Source organism: Anopheles aquasalis, chromosome 3 (genome assembly GCF_943734665.1).
Source record: "Anopheles aquasalis chromosome 3, idAnoAquaMG_Q_19, whole genome shotgun sequence".
NCBI lineage: Eukaryota > Metazoa > Arthropoda > Insecta > Diptera > Culicidae > Anopheles > Anopheles aquasalis.
The window spans coordinates 47,519,064-47,530,321 of NC_064878.1; the positions used below are offsets into that span (position 1 = coordinate 47,519,064).

The 11,258-nt window shown below is 41.2% G+C and overlaps 2 protein-coding genes across 4 annotated transcripts in view; both read left to right on the forward strand.

The window, feature by feature from the left end:
• Positions 1-11,258, forward strand: part of LOC126575460 (longitudinals lacking protein-like) — a 55,793-nt gene extending 44,535 nt beyond the window's left edge. For 2 of the 3 annotated variants that reach the window (XM_050236165.1, XM_050236164.1), the window contains exons 7-8: positions 4,816-5,475; positions 7,640-11,258. In XM_050236165.1, coding sequence (XP_050092122.1) covers positions 4,816-5,475; positions 7,640-9,111 — 2,132 coding nt within the window. In that variant the 3' untranslated portion in view covers positions 9,112-11,258. The remainder of the gene's footprint in view (positions 1-4,815; positions 5,476-7,639) is intronic. The other variant, XM_050236166.1, reaches the window with a different exon arrangement.
• Positions 1,471-3,604, forward strand: LOC126575463 (zinc finger protein 600-like). Its single transcript, XM_050236170.1, has 2 exons — positions 1,471-2,519; positions 2,980-3,604. Exons 1-2 carry the CDS (start codon positions 2,486-2,488, stop codon positions 3,408-3,410), a joined length of 465 nt encoding a protein of 154 aa, XP_050092127.1. The 5' UTR covers positions 1,471-2,485; the 3' UTR covers positions 3,411-3,604.

Below are 11,258 nucleotides of genomic sequence, written 5' to 3' on the forward strand. Positions count from 1 at the left end.
ACGAGAGATACGCGGTTAAAAGTTAGCGAAGCTTTTACTACGTGTACTAGAACAGTGATCAATGTGTGCCTGCAAAAAGCCAAAGAAAAAGAACCGATGTGTGGCATCTCCTGCCTTATGTGTTACCTTCGCGAGTGTCGCTACGTGTGTTTAGGTGTTTCGTTGAATACTTTCGCGCCAATTGATGGGCACTTGCTTTGATCTATGTTCTGGCAAAACAATGCGTCGTTGCTAGGGGTTTGGGATGAATAAGTTAATAATAGCAATACTTAGAACAAGAACTTACATGAACATACCGCCGCATTCAGCCACACAAACGCAAACAGTTTTCATGCACTCAAAGAAACACACTCCTCTCACCCTTCCTATGTTTTAGATCCAATATTCGTGACCTGTGTGTAGTGCGTTTAATAATAGCGAATCCATATCATGTTCTTTACTCGTTAGTTTGCTTTGCGTTTGAAAACTGCTTGATCGATAGCGCGCGAATGTGTTCCATCACGGAAGAGAGAGTGGAGAAGAAGGAGAAGAAAAGATGGTCACCATTGCAACAGTAACCATATACTCCATCTTCCTGTTCTTTTAATAATTCCCCATTAGCATATATACTGTGTTGCGCGCGTGTCCGCCTTTAAATTGTGTTGTTCTACCTGCCCCCATTCTACTCCTGTTGTTGAACCATCTAGTGTTGCTGATCGCATCCACACGCTGATCGCGCGCCTGTGTTGAGTGTTTGTTGTGTTCTTCGTGTGTGTTGTGTGTTCGTGTTTGTTTTTGGGTGCGAAAGTTATTGTTGAACATGGTTCCTCCGAATTCGTTTCTCATGCACAGGTAGTAGCTCTTTGGCAACATCTTTGGCATCGTCCGGCACACTAACAGCCGGCGGAACTGCCGGAGAAATGGCAATAGCAGCCGCTGCGGCAGTGGCGGCGGCGGCAGCAGCAGCAGCAGCCTCGACTAACACCAACGGTGGTGGTGGTAGTACTGCGAACAGTCGTGCCCGGGGAGGAGGCAGCATCACTCACATAGATGGTGGACGGCGAAGCTTGATACAGTTAAATGACTTTCTGTATAACGTCAAGTTTTCCGATTTATCTAAATTTCTAAACGCCGACGGACGGTACCAGTGTCCACGGCGAAGCTGTGATAAGAACTACAAGGACGCGAGTTCCCTGCAGCGCCATATCAGGTAAGCACATGCGCAAGCAAAAGGCGTTAGAATATCTTTCCTATAAAAAACCGTTGATTCATTCTGTTGATGCCCGTCTTTATGCATTGGGTAGAGAAACATAATTATTATTCTATTAAAAATTCTTAAACACCCTTTTCCTACCTTCCATCTCCGACAGATATGAATGTGGAGGAATGAAAAAGTTTCGATGCGTCATGTGTGGGAAAGCTTTTTCCCAAGGATCGCACCTCAAAAGACACCTAGAGTCGGGTGTGTGCATCAAGTACTATTTCTAGCAGAGGCGAGAAGCTGCTGCTGCCGAGTGCCACCGGCATTGTCTACCGCATGTCGACCTTTAGACCTGATTTGAAGATAATTTGTTAACGAAACGTAGATAATTTCAGCACGATCATCGTCCGTTGGTTCTTCGGATGCGCTTCTTTCTTCTCTCAAGAGTGACCATCACGTTGAAATATCCCTTTCAGATCATTTGTCACTTAGGACAATTCTAGGTGTTAAGGAGTATACGCATACAGTAGCTGAAAATAGACCCTCGAGGTTTACTTGTTAGCAATAAGTTCTTATTATTTTTGGGGTCTCGATAAGTTAACATATCATGGTTACACCACTTGGTAAAATGGTATCTGATCGACGCTGGAGTTGAGGGAGGATGGATCTCCGTGTGTCGAACAGTGAGGCAAACGATCGGTTTCCTTTTTATTTGAAATTTGAGATAAAAAATTGTTATCTATTGTTAAAAAGTCGTAGTTAATGTGGTGGTAAAACGATTACCCAATGTGATTATGTAATGAAAGATACGATCTGGCTAGTGCTGTAAGGTATACAAGTATGCTCAAAGGTGCCAAAATGACGATGCAAAGATGTATTCTGCTGTTCTCACTAGATCGGCATAGGTACAGACTCACACCACAATCACAACCACGATGCTATGTGTTTCTGAGAGTGATTAAGCAAGAAAACGCTTTTGATTATGAGAATCCCTTTCGATGAGAGATTACAATGGAAATATGTAATATATAACCCAGTAGAATGTGTGATATTTATATACAAGAAACGACAAAAACAAACCTCATGGCACCACTCTCACTCCCTCTGAAGAGGAGATGCGATTAATATTTGTTATTGTTGTTGTTTTAACAGAATTATAGAATCAATTAACGCTGAATTGAATCAAAATAAGGCAGGGCCACACTGGCAACTGAAATGTTTTTAAGTTTTCGACAGATGCTCTGGTGCAGTCTATGAAGAAGCCGTACAGTAGTGAGCGGAAATAGATCCAAAGTGTGTGCAGCAATGTGTGATGCAGCGAAGATAGTCTTGTTGAACGGTAAATACAGGAATGCAGCTAAGGCTGTCGAAAAGAAAACGATAACCATCGTATCAAGTAAATATATTTGATAACATTCGATTTCATTTCTTTGTAAATATGTACTACGATGGACAAAACAATTATTTACTTTGTCTCTTTCTAAGTTCCTAACTCGTTCCTAGTATTGCTAGTTAGTTGTGTTTTCCTTTCAAACATTCAATATTTCCAATAGCTCCATTATGTTAACGCCGGTCTTGCTGTCTCCTTGCAATTCAGTCTATGTAATGTGTAAGGTATCAGGGTTTGTATGTACTTAGTGAAATCATTTCCGCTACACCTTCGCTCCACGCTTGATTGCTCTGTTTGGCTGGATGTATAAAAAGTTAGATTGAGAATTAGTTTAATTATTAACAAATATTTCTTCTTTTCCTTTCTCGTTTCCGGTTCATTTGTGGCTCTGATGAATGTATTATTCCAGAAGAGTCTATCGAGATACTGGAACGGAGCTGCTCTTCCATGATGCTGGAATACCTTGCGCGAGAAGAGCACACGCAGCAAAAACATCTGCTGATGACCAGCGGGGAACTTTCGTCAACAGTTTCCGTTACCTTCGACAGTACTTTAGACGAGGACTATCTCAATTCAGAGCTACTGAGCAGGAGAACAACTGTAGAGGGGGCAGATCATGCTATGCTTGAAACCAGTGCAATCGTAGGGAATAAACCGTTCAATCACTCGCGGCGGTACACATGCCCGAAGTGTGGCAAAGTTTACTCGCAGTCCCGTAACCTTCGACGCCATTGTCGTTTGGAGTGCGGACAGGAGCCAGCCTACACCTGTGAGATCTGTAGTAAACGCTTTAAGCGCAACAACCAATTACAGCGTCACATTCGATTGCTCCACCCTTGATAGACCTGTGTGTCTTTGCAAGGTAGCCTTTTCTGTCTTTTGAAAGTATAAAATTCTGGTTCTTTTGCGGCGCCAATTATTTGATAGTGTCTGGTGTTGTTGTATGCGTCGGCGGGGTATAGTGAGCCCGGCACGAGAATCAACCGTTAGACAGTGACTGACAATGTTTGATGGGTGTTCGTTCTGGTGCTTTGTTTGGGCGCGACATGTACATCCAATCCAATGACAATAAATTAAATTGAAAATATTCGCTTCCGGAGTCGGCTTGCTCTGCTTTGCGTATATATACATCCTATGAATCCTTTGAATATGCTGCACCAAAAAAATAATTGGTTGCGCATTGTTCATAGGCTTTCATAGGATCTATATACATCATTATACTACATTATCTTGCCACTTACCATCGCGCAATTCATTTCCTATCCGTTAGCTGATCATTTCCATCCTGTATCTATCTCTGCAGTACACTAGTGGTCGCCCTTGACCAGTAGTAGAGTCATACATCTTCAAAACTACAATATTGTTAACGATTCAAGTGTTACATCGACAAACAAAGCCTACATTGTTTCGATGGATGGTTTAGTTCTAGCAGATATAACATATCGAGATGAGCCAACAATTACCGAGATTGACGACGCCAGTTTAAAAGTATTATGTACATATGTAGAGCTAATAGTTTAGTCTCTGTATAAATATATTCATGATTATTTATAATTCTCAATTCTCACACTTCATACTAGGAATAATTTTCGGTATAGGTTCACAAAAACCAATCATCTATTAAAATCAATATTTTTGCGCTATATTGTTACTGTTGGCTGGATAGATCGTGAAGGATTCTCTTTTTGGCTTGGTGGTGACATCTCCCTTCTTCCCAAACAACCAACAAATAGTGTCTAATCTCATTTCGGCTTTAAAATTTTGCCAAATATTTGTACGCATTGTTCTTTAAAGGTTCAGCTTAATTTCACTGTTGCTGATTTGTATAATAAATTGCGTTACATCGTCCATCAGTTAACATTTTCATTGTTTCAGTGCTGGCACGCTAAATTATCATTTCATTTCAATCTGTATGTGCTAGTACTTAAATAATTCTACGCCTGGAACGCAAAACAACTACTAAACGTGTTGTACCATTACAATAAGCGGTGATAGGTGTACAATAATGTTTTGTTATGGCATGTGTTACAAAGGAGATCCAACAATGACACGCTGTGATATCATTGCAACCATGGTCTAGTGACTCCACAAACACAAACAAAATCCCTCCACATACACAACTTCATTCCTACCAAAGATCAATATTGCACCGAGTAGCGTTGGTTAGCATAGTAGTAAACGGTGTCTAAGGGGTTCGAGAAATCATATTCGCTAACATGTGCTATCCTTTTCCGTTTCGTTTCAGGCAAACGCAAAGTGGTTGTAGTCAGACAGAAATTAAGTGGATGCAATACCGTTGGCAATCGATCCTCGTCGAGTGGTACTGGTACCAGTTTGAGCGGCAAGAAAATAAAAACCATTACTGTGACCACATCGGAGCCCGCCCTTTTGTTACAAGAGGATGAGGTGGCGCTCTTGAATCAGCAGAATAAACGCCAGCTTCCGATCGAGCGCCGTGCGTTGGTAGAAGAAACCGTTTCTTCCTTTATGCCTGAAACGGAAACACAAACGACCAATGTCGTGTCTGGCAGCGAGGTAGCGACACTGATAACGCACGCGACTCCGATCGTGTTGAATGAGTGTTTGCTGGAAAGCAAAAACATTGTCGTCACTAAGAAAGACAACAACTACATTCTTTTCACGGCCACTCCGGAAACATCGTCGGAATCAGTAGCCACAACAGTGACCGGTTCCGGATCGTTGATGCTGCCTGTGCGGCGCTTTAATACGACGAGTGGAGCTACGTTACTGGCCACTGGCGGTAGTTTATCTACTGGCACCTCGAACACAGTGCAATTTGATACGGTGCAAATAGAAGATCTACTGAAGAAGGACAAAATTATCAAACAAACGGAGCTGCATCCCGACGGTACCACAGCCACCACGTACATTTTCGATGAGTGCGGTAATGCAAACAAAAAATAATCCTTGAATCACCTTCCCCTTCTTTCATGAATCTCTTACGCTATCTGAATATTGTGCTTGTGACCGGTGGCGTTACACTACAGAAACGAACACAGCCAATTTTCACTTTACACACCACCACCTTACACATCATGTTTCACAAAATTTATTTTTACTCTCTCGCTCTCTTTCCGTTAAATGTTATTCACTGCATTTCACTGCAATGTATTCTTGGCAGAGCTGTGCAAAATAACATTCCAGCATAAGCTCTCAGCTCAGTCCAACGTGTGTTGCATACCATACAACCAAGCACATCACTTATAGTTTTTTTTTATACATGAATCATGTTTCATATGATTTACTTTCAAGTTGATTTGAATATTGGTTGTTTTGTTTTGCAACTTTGCCCTCAAATATTTCAAAATTTTGTAGCAAATATTTAGGCATAATATTTGCAATGACAATGCATTTCCGTTGTCTACCTTTTGAAGGTGATGGTAAATTAGTACTAGTTCATGTCACTTGGGATCACCAGGTGAACGATACATGACCAAACGTGGGATGGTTGCAAAAAGCACTTACAATTTCCTAGTCATATTCGCTCGTTTTGAGTTAAGATATGGCATAACTGGTACTTTAGATTAGAATCTGTCTATTCTTACTAATATCTGGTGGTTTCTTCGGTTCGCCTCCGTCTGTCGTTTTATTTCACAACACTGGTCGTGGTTGGGTTTCTTGTTTTTCTCCCCTGTTTCTGTGCTTAATTGAGATATAATAATGGTTCATCGTCGTGATAAAATAAAATATGAACTCATCGTGGTTGTGGATTATTTTCTCTCCTGTTCTTCTAATTTATTATATTTAATCATTTCCGAGGCATACGTTCTTGACGGGTCTTCTTCAATTTCTATGATTAATAATGGTTACGTTATTTCATGGTTTTATTTGTTCATCATATCGAAACACACATTTATTTCATCATTTTCTCATTGATTGACACATCTTAAGGACGGACTGTTCTTTCTACAACTTCCTCTAGCTAACGAGTACCGTTGGCACCTGGTTTTGACTGATGTAGACATAATTCATATGGTTTTTTTTCGTGTGATGTGTGTCATTAGTGCCATTAACCAATTTATTCTCCAGTTTGATTGAGCTTGTGTGGTAATCGTACATCTGTTTGGCTATACCAATCTGCTAACTTTGAATATTGAGTGGAATCACCTCTCGATGAACGAACTGTTCTGCTGCTATTACTATAGTAACTAATATTAATATTACTACTACTATTATTAGTGTTCCTTCTCTTTTTAATACTAGTATTACCATTTGCAACGTTTGATTCTATTTAATATGAGAGCAGTTGTAAGAATTTGCGTGAAGTGAACGCTGTGTGCTTTTGTAGGCCCATCTTTGATGAGACCACTTCAACATTTCATTTATTATTTATTTCTCAACATAGACACACATCAACTCAAACACTCAAAATACTCATCACTTTGCACCACCCAATTTCACGCTATTCTACACTCTCTAACGACAGCCTGCACAAATGTATTTTCTACAACATTTCTCTACGTACAAAGCAAACAACTGTAGCCAATTCGATCATTCCATTCATTCCTGGTGTCCTATTGTCAACCAGAGTAGAGTGATCGGTGAATGGAATCAACTTTCTGTGTGGAAGTTTGGTAGTTGCGTGCTCAATTATTTGCAACTTGCTTCCACAGCAACAGAACTGTTGGACCGAACTTTAGTTTCCTTTCAAAACCTTATGCCAATGATGACCTTCGACGACGACGTATCTCAAATGCATGACCACCAGACCGTGAGAGCGTATTCGTTGAAGGAAACATGACTAAGGTTTTGTGTGGCCACAGTTGAACGATATCAATCAAACTCCTCACAGAATGTTTGCATAATTGCATTGAGTGTGTATGTGTGTGCGTGCGTGTGTGTTTGCTGCAGGATATGTGACTCTATTCCCCGCCCCCTCCCGTGTGTCAGCAACATCAAACCAAGTGCTGAGCGATGGTATAGTTAACTACCAAAATAATAATAATTTTCATCTGTTTTTTCTCTTTTTATCTCTTTTTCCTCTTTTCTGTCCCGAAAAATGAACCTCGGGTGGTCCGGTTTACATGGAACATCCTTCTGAATTGTAGATATTCTGCCCATCAAGACAGCAGGCGGCAGCAATGCTGAGAGCGGCACAGTTTCTTTGTCGCTGGGAGCCACTGGTTTAGTTGGTAAACGGATTAACAACGATAGCGGCTCGGCGGCTCCCATGGGAACTAGTGGGACGGCTATTGTAAATAGTGGTGCTGCTGGTGGTACGACTATTTCGATTGTTAAGTTCGACTCATCCAAAGCAGCAGTGGTCGGTGGCAATGTGGAAGAGCCAAAGGTTGGTGGTGCTGCGCCAACGAAGAAGATGGCCAGTGGCACCGTTGTTGGTGCGGGGAAGCTCAGCCATCCACGTATCAAGTACTCGCGTGCTAAGAATCCGTATGCTTCCACCGGAGGTAGCGTGGTTTCATCAACGGTTACGTTACCGATTCTGACCATTCCGACGGTACCGCATGCTTCCCTCCAGGGACAGGAGACTACGCCAACAACGGCAACCACTATCGCCGTATCCGATCGTCCTTTACTGAACTTCTCACTGTCGCGTAAATTGAATACAGGGCAGGCGCCTCAACAGCACGTTACGATTACCGGTGGTGGCGCATCAACAACCGGCTTAACCACCATCAGTGCCATACAGCAGCTACCGGTTGTTTCGGCCAATTTAACCACTCCCCGCGGAGCAATTGTAGGAATTGGTGGCGGGGGCAGTGTTGGTAACGTCACGCGTTATGCAGTGAATGAGTATGAAACGACAGGATCAAACACGTCTGTCCACAGTGCGGACTTTCCGCCCGGCGTCATTGACGAGCTAGATTATTCAGTGATCGACGATATCGATTTGTCGGACGAAGTGCAGACCAACTACAGCCACCTGAATGTAGTTGGTGGACAGCAGCAACAGCAACAATCGATGCAAAATCCACCGGCCCTGGTTCCTGTCTCTTCGAGCAAAGCCTCGTCGGATGTGGAAAATAATGGATCTCAGAGTGACGAGGAAGAGGATGGTGACCTGGAACAAGAAGAAGACGGTATGCTGATAGAGGAACGAGAGGATCTGTCTATACCGAGGACGATAAAGTTACGAAAATCGGATACGGGCAGCGATGGGGGATCGGCGAACACCGGTGGTAGCACTGGCAAGTTGCTTAATGTTACGATGGCCGAGAGCAAGTACGGCTTGCTAGCAAATACCAATATTATGAAGAATTTCGAGTACACGGTGAACGAATCCTCGGTCGTTTCCTCGGTGGTAAGTGATACGGATGACGGAGACAGTATGCGGCAGTACATCTGCCGGCACTGTGGTAAACGATATCGCTGGAAATCGACCTTGCGACGTCACGAAAACGTCGAGTGTGGAGGTAAGGAGGCCTCCCATCAGTGTCCTTACTGTACCTACAAGGCCAAGCAGCGGGGCAATTTAGGTGTGCACATAAGGAAACACCATGCCGAGATGCCACAGCTCGAGAGTCGCCGGCGATCGAATAAGTCCCGCGATTCGATCTAAGCTGGACTTCTATTTGTACCTTGCTTGGCGTTCGCTCGATCATTCGTTTGATGCGAAGTCAAGATAGGAAAATGGTCATTGCAATAACGCCTCTTAACGACAGCTGTCATCCCCCCTACTGAGACATCCCTTTTCACTAAGCAGAGAACATGTGCAAGTAATGATCCATTTTAAGCAATGACATCATGATTTAGCCTGGGTTAGCTGCCTTTCTTCAAGACTTTTTATATAGTTTCAAGAAGAACAAGATTGTTTCCCAGTTTCTACTCTCTTAGTGCTGTTTGTGTTTGTGCGTCTCGTCTGTCTACTCTCATTTATTATGTTTACAATCGAGCTTTTATGTCTGCTAAACGGTGTTACTGTCGAGCGGCACTCTTGCTTTTTATATACTTTCAATTTTAACTATCCGAAGGATATTGCCATTCATTGATTGTGTTTGTTCCAGAAGCAGAAAGAGCCAAATTTTAGCAACTATTCGTCTGTGTGTTTGCATTGGTCGAATAGACTGTAATGGGGGAGGGGGGAATTTGTGTTTTGCCCAGCTTAAGCACGTGGACGGATGGTAGCTAGCATTATCATTAAAATCGTTTTCTCAGTGTAACTAGTGATTAAGAATTAAGAGGATTAAGTATTTTACTATAATTCTATCTATTTCTATCGATTAAGCAATGAGTGCTCTTGTGTGTAAGTCAAAGTGTTTGTGTTTGTCAAGTTCATGCTGATTCATTAAGAAATCCTTGCTTTCTTCGCTATCGTCGTAGTGCTACGTACACAAGTGTGCGTACCAGCATACTTCTATTGCATAATTGTTTAATCACATTTTGCAATCATGAATCTTATGTCTTAAAATATCGTCAATGTTTTGCATAGGTTTTTTCATACCTTATGACGCATTTAAAGTGAGTCGCTTTTTGAATATTAGACTTATCGTTATACGATACATATTTTTCACACGATTCAATGACTGTCATAATTCGAGTTCGCTTCGTAAACAATCCAGGGAAAGTTCATCAGTGAGGTCATAATGTCATAATCATGGGTTGCTTTTCGATTACTATGCCGTTGGACTTGAGTAAAGTTTTCAATGAGTATGTTAATGAATATTGGCAGTAAAATGATACTTTTAAATGAGTGAGTGACCATTAAAGCAATTTACTTTCGGTGCTAAACCAATTTACACGATGCAGCACTTGCCACAACGCCGCGAAGTTAAGCGTCCAAAGCATTTGAAAACTCTTCAATCTTTGTTTTCAAGAGAAAAGCTTTTAAAAAACAATGGGTAAGCAAATAATTTACCTTTCGGAAAACATCACAAACACCGACGATCGGAAGACAATGGTTTCTATAAGATTTTATGATTCCGTGTTTGGAGCGTATTAATCATCAATAACCATCGATTCCTATTACTTGAAATAAAATGTGCATGGAAAAACAAGAAATTATACAGAAAATGGGATATTACCCTATAGAAAAAAACGACAACAAATGAAAGGGAGAAACAAATAGATGCTATTACGTTGTTTGCTAAAGTGAAGTGAAAATGAAATTATTTGATCAAAGATGTGCATCGCACTTTATCGCTATCTAGTTTTATGATTGGATTTTCTAACAAGCGCAGAGTCGTAAAATGTATGTTCAAAAGCGCACGTTTTCCTGTATAGAGTAAATTAAGCATATTTTATATAAGCGTATATAAATATGTATGAACTGTATTCATAAACAAACATGAACACACAAAAACATTGAGCCAAATATCTGTGAAGTATATAAAATACGATGAAGGCTTTTTGCTGCGCGAGATGCAACTGGATTAGCAGTTTAGAAGTTGACAAAAAAAAACAGGCGATTATATTTTAAATCAATAATTGTTACAAAAACGGACAGGATTGACGACTGTAAAATGTACAATTAATCTTTAGAAGGTAATGACAAAATCCTTAAACAGAACTCGATATGTTTCACTTCATTGTGATAACAAATAGGCATCATCAAACCCATAAAAAAGCGCATCTCACGACACACGAGTACAACAACGGAATGCAGAAGAGTGAAGATTAATGTAAATCCTGTAGGAAAATGTTTTCATAAGTCAAAACAAACATTTAAAAAACGAAAAATGAGTTACTAGAACAAGCCATGTAGTGCAA